The sequence below is a fragment of the Lepidochelys kempii genome, chromosome 6 (genome assembly GCF_965140285.1).
Source record: "Lepidochelys kempii isolate rLepKem1 chromosome 6, rLepKem1.hap1, whole genome shotgun sequence".
Classification (NCBI taxonomy): Eukaryota; Metazoa; Chordata; order Testudines; family Cheloniidae; genus Lepidochelys; species Lepidochelys kempii.
Window position 1 is genome coordinate 126216448 of NC_136385.1, and position 23382 is coordinate 126239829.

General features: G+C 41.7%; 1 protein-coding gene across 4 annotated transcripts in view; it reads left to right on the top strand.

Annotated features, from left to right (window-relative positions):
- DDHD1 (DDHD domain containing 1) overlaps positions 1-23382 on the top strand; it is a 123537-nt gene that overhangs the window by 23453 nt on the left and 76702 nt on the right. For 2 of the 4 annotated variants that reach the window (XM_073350101.1, XM_073350105.1), the window contains exons 2-4: positions 2131-2304; positions 14849-14950; positions 21521-21649. In XM_073350101.1, the coding sequence (XP_073206202.1) occupies positions 2131-2304; positions 14849-14950; positions 21521-21649 (405 nt within the window). The remainder of the gene's footprint in view (positions 1-2130; positions 2305-14848; positions 14951-21520; positions 21650-23382) is intronic. The other 2 variants (XM_073350102.1, XM_073350103.1) reach the window with 2 other exon arrangements.

A 23382-nucleotide genomic window follows, 5' to 3' on the forward strand; every position in this document is an offset into this window, starting at 1 on the left:
GCAGCTGGCAGCACCAAGCGAAGGAGGCTAATTGTAGCCCTAGGCTCCTCCCAGGCCACCTGCAACAAGCTCCCATCACTAATCCTCCAGCTGCTGCAGGCCTTCTGCTCTCCCCACCTCCCAGCTGTGCCAAGCTATCCACCGCACACTCCTGACCCTGCAGGCCACCCCAGTACCCTGATTGCCTCAACACCTCAGGATCACCACCCGTCCACCCCCAGCTATACCTAGTTGCTCCAGAACCAGTGGAAGCTCTGCTCCCAAAGTGGCTGTAGCTGCATTTCTTCCTTTCTTTTCCCCTCCCGTTATGTCACAGCTTCCTGCTACAGGGAGACAGGAAGGTGGTTGCCATTCAGGAATCTCTGGAAGCAGCTTCTTGCTCTTGTGAACCTCTTTTCAAATAGTTTTTCCAATGTAATGCAAACCATATGCGCTATATAGCGATTGTATTAGAATGCTTGAGAGATTTAGCCCTCTTGGTTCTCCCATGAATCTGTGAGGATTATACCTCTATGCAGTATGTGTATTGTTAGATGGAAAGCTCAAAAAAAAAAAAACCCTCAGGGGTGTCTTGTAAACAAAAAGGAGAAAATACTGGTAAAAACAAGGACTAAAATACAGAACAACATCTGCCTTATTCTCATGTAGGCAAGTTCTGCAGAGAACCTTACTACAGTTGGTTAGAATTCCTAATGACAAAGAGGAAAACTTAGTGGTGATAACCTTACAGTCCTTGTCTGCCTCCATTTGTTTCTTTTCAGAGGAGAGCTGCTTTCTCCATTCTCCCAAAAAATCTCTCTTTCCAGGGTGGCCTGGCTCTTTTCAGTCATGAAACCAAGTTCTTTGTTAGTCTCTTTCTGAAGAACTTCTCCTTGTCATTGTCGAGAGTTCTTAGCTCCCATACATATAGAACATGTCTGAATTTGTTTAGCTGTAAATACACACGCTATGCATGCCCCAGTTGTTTTCCTAGCTCCCCTCTTTGGAGCCTACCTTTGTAAGGAAACAGTGGCTCACCTGGTTCCTCTGAGGGACTTCTGGTGAGTCTTGGTCTGCTCGAACCCAAAGACTGCAGAACAACTGACTTCCACCAAGGACTTCTGGCTCAGCAGTACATTAGACGGAAAGCACCAAAGGAGGAGGCACAGATCAGGATTATAGGCTTTTGTGGCACTACATCAGTTCAGCCATGCAGAAGCAGACTATGCTCTTTTCAGCTTTTGTTCCTGGTTTTGTTCCTGTGTGTTGGGGGAAGAACATGCGTTCTCCAACGTAGTGTTGGAGCATGATGTTGATGGGTGTGAGGTAGGAGGAGGAAGTTCTGAGCCGGGAGATGTAGGTGTCAGAGAGAGTGTAGGAGTGATGAAGGGGTAGGAGTGATTTGAGGTGAATGATTTGGGACTAGGAAAGAACAGCAAAATGGTCACAAAAGGATAAAAACTGTGTTCTTCCACTGGGCTCTTTATGTAAAAGTGTCCCAGTCCTTCATTTTTGAGAGGGGGAGAGGATGCACTTTTTGCTTCCCACTTCTCCACCAACTCCCTTATCCTCCACTGAAACGCTTCATTGTGACACGTCCTGACTACAGTGTGCCCGTTTTTCACTTTGAAGGTATTAGCTTGCAGATGGAAAGGGGTTGCAGATTGCTACCTGCAGATCCTCCACTTATGTTGGGCAACAGCCACTACTGACTATAAGGATACGCTTTGGTGCAAACTTTCAGCACAGGCCTCTGATGTTTTGTATGCAAACTGGGAAGTTGAATGCCCAGCTATTCATTTTGTAAATACAGATAGTTTCATGAAGATTTAGAGGTTGGAGTGAGACTAAAAATTTGGCCCTTAGTGAGAGTGCAGTTTTATGTTTTAATAGAATCTCTGGCTTCCATACTGAAGAAATCCCTAAAAATCAGCTTCTTGCCCGTATGTAAATTGGACCATTTTAAAAATATTGAATTGGGCACAAAGGAAAAGTTACTTTTTAGTAATAAGTCAACAGCAGTTACCACATTAAGGATTCCAACAGCGAAGTTAGGTTGTCATCAAAACGTAACAAAATTAAAATTCTTTTACTTATTTAGTGCTAATTTCTGGTATATTAAATACTAAATCCCTCCTGTTTGCTTTTTAGAAACGGATAAAATCCCTGTAATGCGTGGGCAGTGGTTTATTGATGGTACATGGCAGCCATTAGAAGAAGAAGAAAGTAATCTAATAGAACAAGAACATCTCAATTGTTTCAGAGGCCAACAAATGCAAGAGAACTTTGATATGGAAGTATCAAAACCTGTAGATGGGAAAGAAGGTAAGATATTGCCTGTACTGTTGTTCATATCATTATTATTTATTTGTATTACTGTGGTTATGAAACAGATTTCTATTAATATGAATGTTTCGTGTATTCGGTAATCTTGCATGGTGACTAGCGATTATTTGCTCTGGTTGCTTTTCCCATTTTTCAATGTAGCTTGATGGTTCTAGGATTTATTTCTGAATCACAAAAATGGTACCATTCACAGCGTTCTATGTAAAACTAAACTCATGGGTGAATTTCTTGTCATATCAGCATTTTGCCTCATTTCATGTTGTGGCTTTTTATTGTATCTGAAAGTCTTATTGAAACTAAAGTTTTCTGTTCATGGGCCAGGAAAAGTGCTGATGACCTCAGTCTAAACTGGCTCTAAAAGTCCAGCCAGTTACCTAAATTCTGCCATGAAGGGACCATCATTTTCACAGATCGGATATTTCATTTTTCATTCTGGCTCAATCCAGGACTATCAGAGTAGTTTGCAGTTGCATTAAATTCTGTGTGTTGCTTTTTTGATGGAAATCCATGTATTTTAATGACCAGGCTGAGAACACTGAGCTGATGTTTCTCAAGGTTGTGAATCAAACTCATTTCACATTTTTAAGATCACACCGCTGAAATTACTGTTGTTGAACTAATTACCACAGGCAGTAGAATCAGTGGCTCTGGGTAAGTACAGCACAACAAAAGTTCAGTATTCTTAACTTCCTAGTTTTTGTCCTTACTTGCCACTATTTGTCAAGTTCCCATTAAACCAAGGACTGCATTTACAGGGGTTTCAAAATATAAATTAATTAAATAGGGCTTTAGGTTTTATTTTTTTTTATTAAGACAACTTTACTGTTAAACTTTTTTTTAAAAAATATACATTTAAAAATACTTTGGACAGCAATTACAGAAAGTGGCCCTGTGCTTGGAAGTGTTCCCCTGAGTAGTTAATTGGGAAAGTGGTGTATTATGTGTATAAATTCATTAAATGTATTGTATACGTCTGCTACAATTGATATAATAGTGTGCTACAGTAAGCAGTCTTTTACCCTCTCCAGGCTCATATGTAGCTCTCATTAATACTAATTGATGGTAGACTAGGCCTCTAATTATCACTCATAGCTGTACTGTTTGAGAGCACTGTAGAAATTTGCTGATGCTAATACAAAACAGCAACAGAAGTCCTAAATTCTCAGCAAAGATTTAATAGCAGAATAGTGAGACTTAATTACTTTCACAAAATATACTATGGAATATTAATCTATATTTAAAAACTAACCTATATTATAAAAAAAAGCACATTGTTAATATATCAGAGATCAGTAATCCAGATTATATTATTGGAGCTGGCCCCAGCCATATGCAGACGGTGGCTGCAAGCTGAAGAATTTCATGGCAGAAATCTCCCTCCCTCCCTATAGACAGGAAGTTTAGTTCCTTTTAACTGCTTTCATTTTTGGGGCAACTTTTTCTCCCTAATTTGGCTTGAAAACCCTGGGACAGCCTGTGGTATCCTTTAGCCTAGTGATCGAGGCACATCCTCTCTACCATTTCATCGTCTCTTCCGTTGCCATTACCCAGCTGATCCTCTGTAGAAAATAAACCAGTAGCTTATCAGATGTTTCTCACTCCGTTTTTCTGCAATCCCACAGTGCAGCACTTGCAGTAGAATCACACTGCTTAAGTGTATGCCAAGTGATGCTGCTTCCTCTCTTTAGACAGGAATAATCCCAGTAGATGCAAACCCCAAAAAAGTAAGTGCCAAGGAGAGAAAATGTATTCGTATTTACTGCGCTGCAGAAAGTCATCGCAGTGGGCTCCATATGCACTTGTTGTGAAGGGCATAATACTTTAAGAGCCATAGCCCAAGTGCTACTCTCATATCAGTGTCTTTCTTAGTTCTGTGTTTTCCCTTCAGGGGAATGTCCCACTCTGTAGGAGGAGGAAGCCTGAGTCAAATTATCCCTTTCCTTAGTTCTGATCCTGGATTCCAATCCCTCATCAAGGAAAATAATCATGAATTATTCAGGACCTTTAAGAGATATCAGTGGTAGGTCTTGGGCAAGTAAGAATTGCTTTGCTAGATTAGGGTGTATTCCATTAGTCAGGTGTCCTGTCTCTTGCAGTGGTGAGTACTGGATGCTTTAGAGGGAGGTGCAGGAAACCCCCTAATGGAATAACCAGCTCATGGTGGGATTTCCTTCTTTCTTAAGCCTCATAAATTAGAATCCAAGAAATGTCAGACTGGAAGGGACCTCAGTAGGTCATCTAGTCCAGCCCCTTGTATCGAGGCAGGACTAAGTATTGTGTAGACTGTCCCTGCTAGGTATTTGTCTAACCTGCTCTTAAAAACCTCCAATGACAGATATTCCATAATCTTGCTGGGTATTTGTTCCAGTGCTTAACTACCCTTGCAGTTAGGAAGCTTTTCCTAATGTCTAACCTAAATCTTGCTTGCTGCAATTTAAGCTTGTTAGTTCTTGTCCTGTCCTTAGTGGATAAGGAGAACAATTTATCACCCTCCTCTTGATAACAATCTTTTACGTACTTGAAGACCATTCTCATGTACCCCTTCGATCTTCTCTTCTCCAGATTAAACAAGCTCATTTTTTTTTCAACCTTTCTTCATAGGTCAGTTTAGCATAGGTCTTATTCTTTTGAGATGTGAAATTTGTTTAGTCTGTGTGATGCAGCTGGATGTTTTGTTAGCCATGTATATGTTTGATCCTTTTTAGTATCCTACTAAGATCTTGGCTTCAGTGGTGGCATGTAGCAGTGAGTCCCACAGATTAATTATGTATTGTGTAAAAACAGTAGAAATACAGGATCACTTTTTGTCCTTTAAGAAGGTCCAGAAAAGTAACGAGACCTTCAGGTTTGCAATATCCAGATTGATCTGTATCTGCATCCAAGAAGCCTTCATGTTATCTGAAGTTCCTTGTTATGGCTCTTCCTATCAGAAGTTTTAGGCGGGTCCTATGCTGCGTCAGAGCTCCACTTGCTGCATCTGGGTACAGAGGCAAAGTGTTGGCATTCTCCTTTTCCCTATGACTATTGGGTGCTGATTTGGTCCTGAACATGTTAGTGACCATGAGGCTACTGTAATTTAACCAGCTTGTGAGGGGCTGTTACATTGACTGGGGTTGTCTAGAACAGTGGTTTTCAAACTGCAAGTCACGACCCGGTAGTGGGTTGTGGAATGTAAGGCACTGGGTCAGGCAGCTCTGGTCAGCACCAACGACTGGGCTATTAAAAGTCCTGTCGGCAGTGCTGCCCAGCTAAGGCAGGTTAGTCCCTACTTGTTCTGACACAGCGCTGCGCCCTGGAAGCGGGCAGCAGCAGGTCCGGCTCATAGGCGAGGGGGCCACAGAGCTCCACGCGCTGCCCCCACCCCGAGCCCTGGCCAGTGGGAGCTGTGGGGGGGAGGGCAGTGCCTGCAGGTGAGAGCCATGCTGAGTGGTTTGCGAGCCTACGCCTAGGAGCCTGACCTGCTGCTGTCCGTTTCCAGGGCACAGCGCAGTCTGCCGTGCCAGGACAGGAAACCTGCCTTAGCACCCCGGCAGTGCCGCTGACTGGGAGCCGTCCGAGGCAAGCCCATGCCCCAACCCCGCTCCCCAATCCCCTACCCCAGCCCTGAGGCTCCCCCGCTCCCAGCCCCAAACCCAGAGCCTCCTCCTGCAGCCCAAACCCCGAATCCCTGGCCCCACCCCATAGCCCTCACCCCCGTATTCCAACCCTCTATCCCAGCCCTGAGCCCCTCCCACACCCCAAACCCTCATCCCCAGCTCCATTGGGTCGTGGACATCAACAGTTTTCTTCAACTGGGTCTCCAGAAAAAAGTTTGAAAACCACTGATCTAGAGTCCCACTATGCTTCAGCCACACCCTCTCCACGATCATGTCCTTGGCACGTTGTTTTTATCTAGATAGGATTGCCAGGTAAGGGGGGTGTAGAGCTGGCTTTGTGCCTTCTCAGGACCCCACAGAGCAGAGCAAAGGGGCTGTTGCATGGGCCAGAATCTGGTCCCTTGTTTTTCTGTGTGGAGAGAGACAACACCGACCTGTGGGATCGGTTGACGCTACGCATGGCTCATGGGGCACCTCATGGTCCCGGACACCATCCGATGGTCCAGGGACATCTACATCGAACACATCACCGGCCACCGACAGTACCAGGAGGTGTGAGCCAGTACGACATCGTGCATCAACTATGGGAAAGGGACTGAGAGACTTTTTCCATTGGACCATATGAACTGGAACCATAAACTCGCTGAACATTAAATCTCACCAAAGGAGGGTAGATCCATCCTCATCATCGTATCCACTCATTATACTCCACACCTGAACATAGCCATTATATGGACAACATACCCCCATATCTCAATGTCTGTACTTTGACCCATGTCATAAATATAAAGGGAAGGGTAAACCCCTTTAAAATCCCTCCTGGCCAGAGGAAAAATCCTCTCACCTGTAAAGCATTAAGAAGCTAAAGGTAACCTCGCTGGCACCTGACCAAAATGACCAATGAGGAGACAAGATACTTTCAAAAGCTGGGAGGAGGGAGAGAAACAAAGGGTCTGTGTGTCTGTCGGTATGCTGCTTTTGCTGAGGATAGAACATGAATGGAGTCTTAGAACTTTTAGTAAGTAATCTAGCTAGGTATGTGTTAGATTATGATTTCTTTAAATGGCTAAGAAAGGAATTGTGCTGAATAGAATGACTATTTCTGTCCGTGTGTCTTTTTTGTAACTTAAGGTTTTGCCTAGAGGGATTCTCTGTGTTTTGAATCTAATCACCCTGTAAGATGTCTACCATCCTGATTTTACAGAGGTGATTCCTTTACCTCTATTTACTTCTATTTCTATTAAAAGTCTTCTTGTAAGAAAACTGAATGCTTTTTCCTTGTTCTCAGATCCAAGGGTTTGGGTCTGTGGTCACCTATGCAAATTGGTGAGGATTTTTACCAAACCTTCCCCAGGAAGTGGGGTGCAAGGGTTGGGAGGATTTTGGGGGTAAAGACGTGTCCAAACTACGTTTCCCCAGTAAACCCAGTTAAAGTTTGGTGGTGGCAGTGGAAATCCAGGGGCAAAGGATAAAATTAATTTGTACCTTGGGGAAGTTTTAACCTAAGCTGGTAAAAGTAAGCTTAGGAGGTTTTCATGCAGGTCCCCACATCTGTACCCTAGAGTGCAGAGTGGGGGAGGAACCTTGACAACCCGTTAAACTTTTACCCCCAATCAGGGAGATTGCAGATTATGCATTTCTTACGCCACCCATTCCTAAACCGAATTTCACACCCCTTGATAATCTGTACCTTATTCCCTGATAACCAGAAACTTTTATGCTTAAACTCTGTACCGTTTTCTTTTTACTTCAACATTATCTTAATAAAATTATTAAATCTGAAATAAAGAAACTACAAAAGAGTCATTTGTGCTCAGCCTCACTAGACAGGACACTCAAGACGTTTTTTGCATCTGGCTCCTTTGAGTGGAGAGGTCAAAGTGGTTATCTTCTAAGATGAATCAGGGAAGGAGGCTAAGATGCAGTTCTCCATCTTCTTTTCTTCCTCCTTGAGTTTGCTTTTCTTACTTTCTCCATTAGTAACATCATGGCCTTTTCCTGTCACCTTTGTCTCTTCACCCTAGAATCCGTTCTGGTGCAGGCCAAGTTTCAGACAGATTTTTCCTCATCTACTAGTTTGTGTGTTCTGACTTGAATAAAACCAGTAGACACCTGTCCCAGAGGTTTTTTTCTGTAGGAAAGGGTGCAGAGACACAGGTGTTGTAAAGCAGAGTAACAATAATTTCAGCTATAGACAGGGCCACACTTGAAGAAGAGGAGGATAGGATGTTGGGCTGCATTTGTCTGATTGCTTCAATGTGGAGAACTTTTCCACAGGCAGTGTTTAGGGTAATGCAAGTCACAAAAATAAATCAGCAGTTTCAGGGGGAAAAAAAAATTCTGCCTGTACTTAAATAATTGTATATCAAATTATCAAATTTTAACACACAATTATAATAAATGCATTATTTCATAGTTGCTTTATTTGGAGTAGAGATTGACATTTGGCCATGTGGCCTTCCTTAAACGTGACTGTCACACCCCTGATGACTGCTGAAAACCTCAAACACTGTGCGTTAGTTCTGTTATGGTAAACACCGACCAGAAATATGGCAATTGCTTGCTTGATGTTTGTCTCTTTAAATACCAATGTTAGGTGTCACATTAAGGCCCCAAAATTAACTTTTTAAATACTTTTTTTGTATAGTTCATCCAACTCTGTAGTTTTTTTCCATATCAGATTTGTTCATTCTTGTTCTAAAAATTGATTGTCTCTGACCCAGCATTCATGAACCCAGCAATTATAAATTAGTCTGAACATAGGATGGAAGGTGAAATCACTATTGATTAAGGATGTAGTTCTCAGTTTCAAGCTTCCAAGCATTTGTGATCCATCACTTTTTTTAGTTTTTTTTTAAAATAAAACCTTCAGTGTCTCTTTAATCATGGCTAGAATTTGTGTTTATATCTCAGATTAGTTTTCTAGAAATATTGGCTTTCTTAAAGGTCCCACACTGGCTTTTCTTGTACTGCATGTACCCAGTAGCTTTATTTATAGACTTACCGAAATTCTTGAAGGCTGAAATGAAAAAATTTAAAATAGTGTCAGAATTTCACATTTGCTATTCTATGTAGCAGTACTTCAACTGAAAAAATGCTTTTGAAGTGAGTACAAAACACTTTACAAGATCTTAAATCATCAACTTAAATCGCAGGGTGGACTTAAAATACACTTTTACACAAAGAATTCAGAAATCACTTTTTCCTTTACATACTAGCCAGAGCTAGAGTTAAAGTTTAGGTTTTTTTATCCAGTAGTTTACCTAAAACAAGTGCAGAGAGCTATATTCTTTAGTGGTCTACGTGGAATGTCTGCAGCTGTTGTAGGAGAAACAGAAACCTGAACTCAGGTCCTGGCAGGTTTTAAAAGTAAATCTATTGTCTTAAAGCTAAATGTGTTGCTAAGATAAGATCTTAAACAGAAAAAACATGTTTTTGGGGTTTTTTTAAGAGCAGTGGTGTCTGACCTGAGGGCTGAATACATTTCAAGTCAAGGGGTCACAGTCAGTATTTGGCACAGATTCTTTGTTCTGTTCTTTGGCTTCAGGTGGCACAAAGGTAGATAAAACCATTCACAATTCCCTTTGTAGGGATTCCCCTGGCATGGGGGAATCCCTACGAGGCATAGAGTTGGTAGCCTGCAATTAGAATCATAGAATATCAGGGTTGGAAGGGACCTCAGGAGGTCATCTAGTCCAACCCCCTGCTCAAAGCAGGACCAATCCCCAATTAAATCATCCCAGCCAGGGCTTTGTCAAGCCTGACCTTAAAAACTTCTAAGGAAGGAGATTCTACCACCTCCCTAGGTAATGCATTCCAGTGTTTCACCACCCTCCTAGTGAAGAAGTTTTTCCTAATATCCAACGTAAACCTCCCCCACTGCAACTTGAGACCATTACTCCTTGTCCTGTCCTCTTCTACCACTGAGAATAGTCTAGAACCATCCTCTCTGGAACCACCTCTCAGGTAGTTGAAAGCAGCTATCAAATCCCCTCTCATTCTTCTCTTCTGCAGACTAAATGATCCCAGTTCCCTCAGCCTCTCCTCATAAGTCATGTGTTCCAGACCCCTAATCATTTTTGTTGCCCTTCGCTGGACTCTCTCCAATTTATCCACATCCTTCTTGTAGTGCGGGGCCCAAACCGGACACAGTACTCCAGATGAGGCCTCACCAATGTCGAATAGAGGGGAACGATCACGTCCCTCGATCTGCTCGCTATGCCCCTACTTATACATCCCAAAATGCCATTGGCCTTCTTGGCAACAAGGGCAGACTGCTGACTCATATCCAGCTTCTCATCCACTGTCACCCCTAGGTCCTTTTCCTGGTGTACAGAGCATATCAAGGGTTGACATGGGGCGTATTGGTTGGAGAAGAGGAATGAGAAGAGTGGCTGTACAATGGCGTGCTCCAGCTGGGTTCAGCTGGCAGATGGTCCCTTGGAAACAATAGCCAGTTGGCACAAGTTAAAGCTACTTTCTTTTTCCTCCCCTGCATTTGAGGAGCTGACCTGTGGGGGTGTGGCAAACAGGGAAGGGATTGCAGCTGCCTCGTGTGTTCCTGGCTCAGACTAGAGCTACTCTTGGGGCAGCAGGTAAAGTGAAGGGAGGCAGTTGATAGGGTGGCCCTCCTAGCTTGCTCCCTGTAGAGATAGAGGTAATTCAAACATATTTCAAAATGCAGGGCATGGTTCAGAGAACACATTTTCAGTTTCTAATTAAATAAAAAAATTCTTCACCCTCCTGGGCCACAAGGTTGAACACCACTGTTCTAAAGCATTTCACTTAACCGTTTAATATTAACTGCATTTGTGACACTGTCTGTGATCTTTGGATGGATGGTTTTTCATGTGTATTCACATTTAATTAGAAGGGAGTAACGCTGGAAGTTGAACTTGAAAATAAGCAGTGTGTACAAATTTAGTACCTTTCTATTGGATCAAAGCTGCAGAAAATCACTCTAAGCAAGCCGGAGGCTCACGGGAGCAGCTCCAAGGCAGAGGGCAGGAGCAGCACACGGCAGTGGGGGAGGGACAGCTGAACTGCCAGCAATTGATAGCCTGCTGGGCGGCTGCCGCACTGGGAGCGGATGGGAGGCTGCTGGTCCACCCTGGTTCCAAGCCCCGACCAGCTCCACCAGCTGCTCTCCCTGCAAGCAGTGGACAAAGCAGGCGGCTGCCAAACAATGTTATAAGGGAGCATTGTGCAACTTTAAATGAGCATGTTCCCTAATTGATCAGCAACAAAACAACGTTAACCGGGACAACTTTAAGTGAGGAGTTCCTGTACTGTCGCGCAATCTCTTTATTGTGAAAGTACAACTTACAATGTAGATTTTTTTTGTTGTGTTTTTTGTTACATAACTGCACTCAAAAACAAAACAAGGTAAACTTGAGAGCCTACAAGTCCACTCAGTCCTACTTCTTCAACCAATCGTGAAGACAAACAAGTTTCTTTACGTTTACAGGACATAATGCTGCCTGCTTAATTATTTACAATGTCCCGTGAAAGTGAGAACAGACGTTCACATGGCACTTTTGTAGCCAGCATTGCAAGATATTTATGTGCCAGATATGCTAAACATTTATATGCCCCTTCTTGCTTTGGTCACCTTTCCAGAGGACATGCTTCTGTGCTGATGACTCTCGTTTAAAAAAAATGCATTAATTAAATTTGTGACACAATTCTCCCCCAAAGAATTTAATGTCCCCTGCTCTGTTTTGTCTGCATTCTGCCATATATTTCATGTTATAGCAGGCTTGGATAATGACCCAGCACATGTTATTTCTTTTAAGAACACTTTCACTGCAGATTTGACAAAATGCAAAGAAGGGTATCAATGTGAGATTTCTAAAGATAGTTACAGCACTCAATCCAAAGTTTAAGAATCTGAAGTGCCTTCCAAAATCTGAGAGGGACTTGGTGTGGAGCATGCTTTCAGAAGTCTTAAAAGAGCAATGGTCCAATGCAGAAACTACAGAACCCGAACCACCAAAAAAAAAAATCAGCCTTCTCCTGGTGGCATCTGACTCAGATGATGAAAATGAGCATGCATCGGTCCGCACTGCTTTGGATCGTTATTGAGCAGAACCCTTAATCAGCACAGACATGTCCTCTGGAATGGTGGTTGAAGCATGAAGGAACATGTGACTCTTTAGGGCATTTGGCACGTAAATATCTTGTGATGCCAGCTACAACAGTGCCATGAGAACACCTATTCTAACTTTCAAGTGACACTGTAAACAAGAAAGAAACGGAGTACTTGTGGCACCTTAGAGACTAACCAATTTATTTGAGCATAAGCTTTCGTGAGCTACAGCTCACTTCATCGGATGCAGTTGATAGATTTCCACTCCATACTGCTAAATGCAGTGCCTTGCATAATGACAGGTTTCAGAGTAACAGCCGTGTTAGTCTGTATTCACAAAAAGAAAAGGAATACTTGTGGCACCTTAGAGACTAACCAATTTATTTGAGCATAAGCTTTCGTGAGCTACAGCTCAAATAAATTGGTTAGTCTCTAAGGTGCCACAAGTACTCCTTTTCTTTTTGCGAATACAGACTAACATGGCTGTTACTCTGAAACCTGTAAACAAGAAGCAGACAGCATTATCTCCTGCAAATGTAAACAAACTTGGCTGAACAAGAAGTAAGACTGAGTGGAGTTGCAGGCTCTAAAGTTTTACATTGTTTTATTTTTGAATGCAGGTTTTTTTTACATAATTCTACATTTGTAAATTCAACTTTCATGATAGAGATTGCACTACAGTACTTGCAATGGGAGAATTGAAAAATACCATTTCTTTTGTTTTTTATAGTGCAAATATTTGTAATAAAAAATATAAACTGAGCACTGTATCTACACTTTGTTGTAACTGAAATAAATTATATTTGAAAATGTAGAGAACATCCAAAAATATTTAAATAATGGTATTCTGTTGTTGTTTAACAGTGTGATTAATCACGATTAACTTTTTTAATTGTGCAGTTAATCACGATTAACTTTTTTAATTGCTTGACATCCCTAATTTTTTTTTTTTTTAAAGGAGGATTTTTTGTTTAATTGCCAGCTTGGCAAATTCAACCTGGGAAAGAAAAACCCAGGTATTTCCTGCCTAGTGTATAATCACCAGGCAGCGACAAACTGCAGACTAAATTCTCTCCTCAGTTACACAAGTGCAGCCCTTATGAGTTTGATTCTCTGCTCTCATACATCAGCTTTATACCTCTCAAAAAGAAAAGGAGTACTTGTGGCACCTTAGAGACTAACCAATTTATTTGAGCATTAGTCTCTAAGGTGCCACAAGTACTCCTTTTCTTTTTGCGAATACAGACTAACACGGCTGTTACTCTGAAACCTGTCTTTATACCTCTGTAACTCTCTTCACATAGTGGACCTCCTCCCAGTTTATACTGATCTACGTGAAAGGAGGAATCCAGCCCATTGTTTTCAGTAGGGTTGTGGAAGTTTTACCTGTCCCTGCAATTGGAACTTAGTGATTTTGTTGATACAGGAACCAGAATAGAGAATCCATTTCATTCTCTCAGAATTTAATCACATATTCTTCGCCATATTGGCTTTCTGGAGCTAAAAGAATTTTGTAATAAAAGGGAAAGCTTCCTTAAGGCTTGTCCCCACTAACTGGGGTGTCAATTCTAGTGCACACCAGCATCTAGCACATTTACTGGCCCATGTGGAGCCCTCTGGCACTCACCAAAAGTTCCTTAGTGCAAATTAATATTGTCCTGTTTCAAGCAATACTATGTTAACATGCAATAGGGAACTTTTAGTGTGCGCAAGCAGGGTCCAGACAGACTAGTTAGTGTGCACTAGAATTTACGCCTGAGCTAGTGTGGACTGAGATACCATGTAGGCAGGCCCTTAGTCACTAAAGAAAGAAGATATGACTGAATGAATACACACAGAACAGTTTTACTTAGTAAGATGCCGCCATTTTTACACAGTCACTTTTTTGGGGAGAGCCTCACTTTCAGACTAGCTACTGGAAGCCCCAAATAAATACAATAGCAGTTAATCAAAACTGACTTTTAAGGTACCTATTGTTTTCCTGTTTCACAGGTGTGTGAGAGCAGTTTCTTCCAGATCACCTAACTTCCTGCCTGGTGGATACTGCAACTCTCATTCCTCTCACGATGTCCCTTCCATAACTGAACTGCACTGGTGCCTCCCTATGAGGGTAAGGTAAGTCCATCAAATGTTGAAGAGTAGTCCCAGGGCTTTCTTTTCAATAGTCTTGCTTTATATCCTGGAAGGAATGAAACGAGACTATTGAAAACCTTACAAAAATGACGGACTTGCCTTACCACCATGGGAAAACTCCAGTGCTGTTCAGGAATGGAAGGGATATCTCAAGCAGAGTGTATGCTGTGCTGTCTGACTGTGTGAGAGGCAGCTGTTCACAGACCTACGAAACAGGGAAACAGTAGGATATTTTAGCCTAACTTCCTTCTGATGACCGTGTCCTCATACTATTGAGAGAGGCATCCAGTAGCTGACCTTAAAGTTACTAACTTTTTTATTGTTTACAGATTACCTTTAAGATTTCTGCATACTACCCATTGCACGAATATACTACATTTTGTTTTTGTACGTGCCAATGCAAAGGCACTGAGTGAGGTTGATAATCACGTTGTGGCATGGTTTGTCTTTTACTGATGGTGTTAAATGTGCCATAGCCAGGATGATATAAATGTTTGTTTTATGAGAACTGAAGAAATAACATTTGGCTAACATGAATTGACACTTTTGCTACAAAATCCATTTAAAAAAAGAAATTATGTGCTTGCAGTATTTTTGAGTAATATTTGCCAAACCTGACCATTCATTTCAGTGATAATACTAATGAAAAGAAAAATGATGCCCCTTTTTAAAATTTTACTTTGAAGCTCAGTGTTTTTACTTTTAGTTGTCTACCACCTCCCTCCCTTCTCCCTCCCTTCTCTGTTCAAATGGAGAGGATATAAGGAGAGTACAGATGCTGCATGTCTTAAACGAAAGCGTTCCCAAGGTACAGTAATTGTAGATTTCTTTCTTGTCGTTTCCTCCTGGCTTAGGAAGCTTTAAATTGTAGCTTGTATATTTCAGTGAAATGTGTTAGATCTCTGTGCTTCCATTTCTTGCGCCATATTTATGTCATCTTCCCTCAGAAGGGGAGGAAAAAGCATTTTGAATCTTAGAGGAAAAGTAGAAGCATTGTGACTCTTAGAGAAAAGTAGAAACTAACAATATAATTGTGCTAGCACTTAGTTATGGTGTTTGTGACAATCATGAAAAATGTAAGCATTTTTTTTTTTTGCAGCGCTGTTAGTATGTTCTGAGCTTTTCAGTCAATGAGACAGGGTCCCTACACCAAAGAGCTTACAATCACAAGTAGATGTGACCTAGAGATAAATTATGTCAGAAGAAATAGGAGCTAAAGGAAAGAAAGGTTGACAATAGATAGAATTATGAGGGTTTTTTTTGTGTCATCACTTTTTTGTGTAACATGCATCGTATTTTCTCATTTTTAAAAATTGTTTTTGACATTTTAAAATGTAGATTTGTGTGTGTGTTTTTTCACTTAGTTGCACTGTATGTGTGTTTTCCTTTTCTTTATTAAATTAATATTTTGCAATGGGAGTCAGTGCTGATCTGAAGTGAGGCTTCAGGGAATTGAAAGAGAAAGGGGAGGTTGTTGCACCTGGGATCAGGACATTATTTGTCAGAAAAAGAAACTTGTAATTTAAGTAATTGAATTCACATGATGTAAATCAGTGCACTTCATAAACAGGATCGATCCTTAAGAACCATTAGTGATTAGGGGTAGGTTTTCAAAAGTCCCATTCAGCATTGGCTTAATTCTGCTCCTTTTGAAGGCAACGGTAAAATCCTGTTGACTTCACGGGGAGCAGAGTTAGCCCTACACTGAGTGAGTTTTTGAAAATCCAACCCTAGACCTACAGTTTAAATATAGATGGTAGCTGTGAAGTTATTGTGAATTGTCCCTGTATTCTCCTAGATCTGGGTGACCCTGGATATAGATGTGTTTACGTATGTCTGACCCAAAAGACTGTATCATTTGGCACACAAAAATATTGCCCTTCTGACTTCTTTAATTGCATTTTCCTTAATTGAGCCCAAAATGCAAATCTCTGAATACAAGCTGTTAATATTTAGCTCTCGTGTACCACTTTTCGTTAGTGGGACTCAAAGCTCTTTACAAATATAAACAAGGATTCCCATGTTAAAAATTGGGAAACTGAGGAACATAAATGTTGGCCTTTCTGACTTCAAAAAGTCTTTTTGGGATTACTTGCAGTATGTAAGGTAAAGCACATGAGTAAATCTTTGTGGGATTGGGTCTGTAATCATTTAATAATTGTACTGTTCTGCATTTTTACTTGCATACAAGAAATATAACTCTAATAGTAACACTTGGTTTACCCAAACATGTGCAATTGTGATCTTCAATGCATTTGAATTAAAAGTGGATGTTAAGGTGGTATGTTGTGACACTGACAAATTGATATGCCGAGGAATAAATTGAGCTATAATGTAAATAATGAGAACAATGTAGAACAGCCCTATTTACTTAAGAACAATAGTCTTTTTTAGGTTGAATAGCAACACTTCTGTTTCTTTAAAAATAAAACTGCATTTTAGATCAGCAGAGATTTTAGCCTCAACTTTATGTATCAGGACTTCAGAATTGTCTAGACAAATGGCCAAATTTTACTCCTGGTTATGCTGTGGCATTCCTGCTGATGTCAGTAGGAAATCATGCATGTATTGAAGAGGAGAATTTGGTTCTAGATTTCATAACGCATCTGCATCTCCTTCACCTTGTTGCACGTGGTTGATAATGAAGCCTGTGTTACTATTATCCACAAAAGTTCCAACATGAAACATTTTTAAAAATAAATATATAATGTGTGAACATGCAGACATACAGATTAAAAGTAAATTTGTTAAAGGGTCCCCCTCCTTTGGATACTAGATCTGACCAAAGAGGGTTTCCTTTTTGCACAATTGTTACATTAATTGCTACAGCACTTCAGGGATTGTAGTTATCTGGATTGATTTTTGTAGATTTTTACAGCAGAAATAAAAAGCAATACATTTTACACTTTGGTCCTGGTTAGCAAGTGCAAAATGAGCAGATGCTTTTCAAATATTTATTTTAAAAGGTATTTAACTTTTGAACTCAACAGATATAAGGAAATATACTGTGTTCTCACATGGTGGACTCATACAGTTCTAGTGAATGTCAGTGGTAGTTCTGCATGCTGCTCATGATGAAAATAGGCCCCAATCTTTAACATTAGTTTCTTATATCCAGTGCTAAATATGCAGAGAAATATTGTTGCACTTTTTGCTTGCTTTTTACAAAACTTGTAAGTGTGGCTCTTAGCTGCTCTTTGACAGCTGGGAAGCAAACAAAGTACCATTCAGTTTATACTTTTTTGGAGAATAATGTAGCAGCAAATGTTGGGGTCCCCATTCTCCATAACCCAAGTAGGTTAGTAGAACCTTGTGGAGTTTCTGTGGAATCCTGCCATTAGGAGGGCAGGGTTTGGTCCCAGGAAGAGGTCAAGGATTCTGCTAGCCCAAGCCAACATTTGTCCAAAAGCAAGGAACTTCCCCAACGGGTGCCTTACCACTGCACTGCTGCCTAACCCAGATCCCAGCTTGCTACAGTGCCTGAACATAATGGCATTTGCGGGGACCACGTTTCCAAGTTGATCCCCAGCTTCCCCAGGGACTCACTTCAGCGTGATGTTCCACAACATGAACCTGGAAGCAGCATCAGTTCTTGCAGACTTGGTATGCAATAAATATACACTTCTGTGATCGTGGATTTTGGGGAGGGAAGAATTCCACAGAGATACCTAGGAAAGTTGTCTGCCTCTGTTCCTAGTCTTCCTAGCCTCGTTCCAACTCAGAGTCACATCCCAAGCACAGGGAATTCTGTGATGTCATGAAGGAGAAGTATGGCATAGAGCCCTCCTTTCCCTTCTCATCTCCAAGCAGAGATCCTTGGACACGGTCTCATCTCTGCTCTTAGAAATAAAGTGAGCATGGAGTCCTAAGATTACAATGGCTAACTTTAAATGGAAGTGTCATTCAGTAATCCACTGAATGATTATATAAAGTGGCCTTTTATATGTGCCAAAGGTCACCCTAAATCCACATACCTTCTCTTTGTTTTTTCTGCCACTTAAAAATCTTTCTGCTTCTGTTTGTCTAGTGTCAGATTAAAACTTATTTTTCTGTGCTTTGGAGCTGCCAATTCAGAGCAACTATGTAGTTTCACTTATTTGTCCGTGAAGCAGTTTTGTATCATGGGTATGTTTTCATCCTCTCTTAATTCATTGCTGCCCTTTGTGCTGACTTAATTTATCATCAGATGGCTTTAGCTCCACATACTCTGACAATGAGACCAAAAGTCATGCAGCAGGAACAGGCATGAATGCTCTTTTCTGTGTAGCTGTTTTGTAATGTAATTGACTTAAACGTGAAGTGTAACTGTTCAAGGCATAATAGTTCAACCTTTCCCTGAATGAATTCATGAGAGCAGAAAGAAATCCTCTTCAGTGGCCTCAAATAGGAAACAGAGGACACCTCTTCACCTGTCATAAAAAACCTGCTTTACTTGAGTTCAGGCCAGGCTCTTTGTTGAGGGCTGGTAACATTGCTAAATCTTACTTGTTTGGCTTAGGGCCATTGCTCTTGCCTCTCCAGAAAATGTAGCTTCCTTGCATAGGACCGTAAGACCTAGGCCTTGTCTAGGCTGGAATTAACTCTGATTTCACCCTTCCATGTACCTACTCAGTAGTCTAAATCCCTGGTGTAGCCAAGGAAATCAATCACTTGCATGTTGTAACTTCACAACCAGTTCTCCATTTTCTGATGTAACCCCTAATCCAGGTTGAAACCTCCTTCTACTTCGTATCCCCTGTTTTCTGAACTTCTGTACCCTTGTGGGAGAAGGGTCAATTTAAACTTTTGCAAGAAAACTCTCTTTTATAGACCCCATTATCTCTATCACCCTCTGTCCATATGGGTGAAAGTGCCTAAGACCTTCCCTGACAGTAGTGGAGCCAGACACCATACCATATCCTTATGCCCCACCTTGTTCAATTCATATCCCATTCATATCATCCTCTCCTTTAAAGCGAGGAAATAATTTGGAGTCTGTGCCATCCACTGCGTATGTGGGGTCTGGTTCCACCTACTGGATCGGTGTTTTATTGACATAGTCTCTCCATTTCAAGCTCATGTTGACATTCCTTGTCCTTCTCTCCCTCTTGTGTTGATGCTGGTTCTCCCAGACTGTGCGTGCGCGTGCTCTCTCTCTCTCTCTCTCTCTCTTTTCCTGCCAGCAAGCAGCTGGGTTTCCAGACACACTGTGTCCCCATCCAGCTTCTCTTGCTCTAATTGAACATCTGTCCAGCATCTCTGCTGCAGTGGTGCATTCGCTCTGGATGGAACGTGCCTGCTGTCTCTGTCAGCCTCTTCCCTGATCCTCTCTAGTGTCTCCAAGATTTTCCCCACCTGCTGGACTCTCTGACAGCGGGCTGGATGTCCCTGTGATCCTAGACCAGTGGTGGGCAACCTGTGGGTTGCATGCAGCCCATCAGGGTAATCTGATTGCAGGCCACAAGATATTTGGCTGACACTGACCGTCCGCAGGCATAGTCGTCCCCCCACCCCCCGCAGCTCCCAGTGGCTGCGGTTCACTGTTCCCAGCCAATGGGAGCTGCAGGAAGCAGCAGGCCACAGGGATGTGCTGGCTGCTGCTTCCCGCTCCTATTAGCCAGGAACGGCGAACTGCAGCCACTGGGAGCTGCGGGGGACTGTGTCTGCAGACGGTCAACATCAGCAAAATGTCTCACGGCACACAGATAGATTACTCTGGGCCGCATGCGGACCGCAGGTTGCTCACCACTGTCCTAGACAATCATTCTTTTTTCTGATCCTCCATAGTATAGGAAGTTGACTAGTTATGCCTTTGTCCTTTCTTCAGAAATGAGTTGCCTTTCTCTGCATGTCTCAATTAGATGACTTTTTTTCAGCTGTTCATAACTCATTTTACCATCTCTCTTTTCGCTGTTCCTGTCTTGAAAAGACTGAGACTTTTCTCTGTGTTTTTTCCCTTATATAGTACTTGCTTTCGCTGCTGTTGGCACTTCACTGGCAATTCCCCACTGTCATAACTGCTACTATATATGTCCCGATTTCAGGGTTAACTGCATCTTTGATCCCCATCACCACCATCTCAACCCCTCAGTCTTCATCAAGGTTTTGGGCTTCCTGGCCGTTGCCTCTCTCAGACGGAGACCCATGTCTCTCTTCCCCTCCAGACTCAGGGTGCAGTCCCTCTGCATCTCACTGTGATTTCGCCAGCAGATCTGACCCAGGTCCAGCAGCTATGGTTAACCTTTCTCCAAGGGCAGCAATGGTGTATGCTAATTACCAACCAGCTTTCACAAAGCAAAAATAAATTTATTCTAGGTTAAAAGCATTACAGAGAAAGCATATAGGAATGTTTATTGCTTTCTGTACGCTTAGAAAACATACCAGGATCCACCTATCTCATTGGGCCCTTGTAAGCCTAAGTCTTTCCACCCTTTCAGCAAGGGTTGGGGGTCTCCCTAAGACCCAAAATCCTGTCTGCAAAAAGGAGATCCCGTGTCTGTTCAAGCTCAGCTTTTTATATCTGAAGTCCCTTTTTTGTTTGAGTCTCTGGAAAAAACAGTTTGACCCAGGATATGCAAACCACCCAGGGGTTGGTGGTACTCTGGAGCTGTTTATATCTCAGGGACTGAATTAATCACCCGTCCACACCCACTATTTTTTAGTTCTTGGGGGAACAGTGGTAACCCTCCCCCACACACAGTAGAGAAGCTTACAATCACTGGTCCACAAAATACATAAAACATTCATAAATTTAGTACTATATAGTCTGCAAAGTGACTGTATGCGTTAACATTCATTGCTAGTAATGTAGCCCAGAAAGAATGTTCATTATTACCATTATTATTTGTTTGTATTACCCCACAGTGCCTAGGAGCTGTACAAATAGAACAAAAAGATGGCATGAGTGTAACATTATGGGCACAAGTGTACATCTACCACTGCATCAACTTACTTAAGCGTTATTTTGGGAGATGTATCCACCACAGCCCCCCTGGTGTATCAGTGGTACGGCTTTCAGCAAACACTTTCACCTTGTGGATGTGGATCTTAATTTTCCTTTTTGCTCTTGGGCAGTTTGGCATAATTTGTGTGTGAGAGAGAGAGAGCGAGCATTCATGTTTTCCTTTCAGCTAAGGGTATTCTCCATTAGGGAGTCTCTCCTCCCTACTTCCCCCCCCCCCCAAAAAAAAGGGTGTGTGTGTGGGAAGATTCCCAAAAGGAACTACCCAATTGATATGGACCAAAATATAAAGGTAAGAAGAAATATTTACCTTTATAAATGAATTTAAATTGAAATCTAGAGTACAGTCATACCTTTGTGCATCTCTCTCTTACCTGGCTTTTTAAAGCCATATTTTTTTAACACTTTTAAATAAAGGTTTGTTCCTTTTTGCTACAGCTGTTCATAGTTTCAAACTGAGTCGCAACCACGTGGACTGGCACAGTGTAGATGAAGTGTATCTTTACAGTGATGCAACAACATCTAAAATTGCAAGAACTGTTACGCAAAAGTTGGGATTTTCCAAAGGTAATACTTCTCAGCATTTGTAAATAATTTTGTAAAGATTATTGCTTTAATAGTTCGTTACTTAATGCTGTGAGAAGAAAATTCCAGGTTCCATCCATAATTTCAAGTTTGAAATTTTTGTTTGATGCATAGTTAATTTTTGTCATTGCGCTCTTGTGGGAAAATAACTCAAAGGCATTGTTAAGTTGTCATGCACATTTGTAATTAAGAATAAAACAGGTTTACTGCATCTTATTACCGAATAGCTCTGATACAGTTTCATATCACTTTAAAAAGTACATTAAGGTTACAAAGTCAAGCATTCCGAAGCTAAGAAGTGCCAGAATTAATGTTTTCTGTGCAACCTTAATTCGATCCCCCCCAATATGAAGCCATTACAGTGGTCTTTAATTACATGATCACATACTTTTTTTTTTTTTCCACTGGAGCCCTGCCTCATTCACTGCACAGAATGTACCTGCTCTGGTGATGAGTAAGGGTTATGTAGCAAAGGAGGCTTTTGCCCATAGTACCGTGGGTCATTTTGTTGCAGAAGTTGAAAGATGTGTAGTGAATGAGGCAGGGGATTGCACAAAGAGAGAGGTTGTCTGTTGATTGGTGCCCTGGATAGTTGGATTCTATCCCTGCCACTTGCACAGAGTTCTTTTATGGTGCTGGGCAAGTCACTAAACTAAAATGTGCACAGGTGGCCACCATGTGTCCTCATTTTCTGGGTATTTGGGGTCTGATTTACAAAAGTGGCGAGCGTCCCTAACTACAACTCGGGACAGTGGGAGCTCTGCTCTGAACACACAAAGTGCGATAAGATGCTAAGAACGCTGAAAAATCAGACCCAAAGCATCTCCGATTGGGCAACCAAAATTAGTTGACAATTTTGGCCTTAATCTCTGTGCCTCAGTCCCCAAGTGTAGCATTGGGATAATAATATCCCCACCCCTCACCGCGGCTGTGAAGATAGTTCATTAATGTTTGTAAAGAACTAAGATGTTATGTTGAGAACACCATAGAAAAACTCCTGGGGAAATTAAATAATTCTGTACTAAGCGCAGGCTTTGGGTGGTGTGCAGTAAATAATGCATAGGGCCTCACATTGAACGATGAGGATAAACATAGCTGCCATTCATTGAGCAGTCTGTCTGACCTTCTAATACAGGTTTTTTACTGTAATTTCATAGGTTTTTTAACTGATCTTAAAAAAAATAAATAAATAAAATTATCATATGGAACTATATTGACTCCCAACATGGCCATCAGCAGGGATAATCAGATTCACAGCACAATCCTCTGCCCCTTGAACTGATGGAGTAACTGGTAGCGGTACAAAGCTTCTTTCTTCTGTATGGACCTGCCCCAAGAGGGGGATGGACACATGCTTGGCCAGTTGGTTTCACAGCTATTTGCTAGACAACCAAGGAACATTGAGACTGAGGGATAACAGGTTCAGTTCCAGGTTCTGCAAGGCCCAGAGAGTGTGCTCTTCCAACCTTATCTCCCTGGCCTCTTCCTGCATCCTGTGAAGGGAAGACAGGAGCAGCTTCTGCCCTGTTTCCATACCACACAACATTGTAGAACAAAAGAAAACTACGTACAGGAATATAGTAAAATACCCTGCTAAAAAACACACACACATAGACCCTGACAAATGAAATTAGAAGGGGAGGTTATAGTCTCAAAATATTTTCCTCCCAAAATATTTTTAAAAGGGAGGTGATATAAAGTGAGCTGGATTTTTA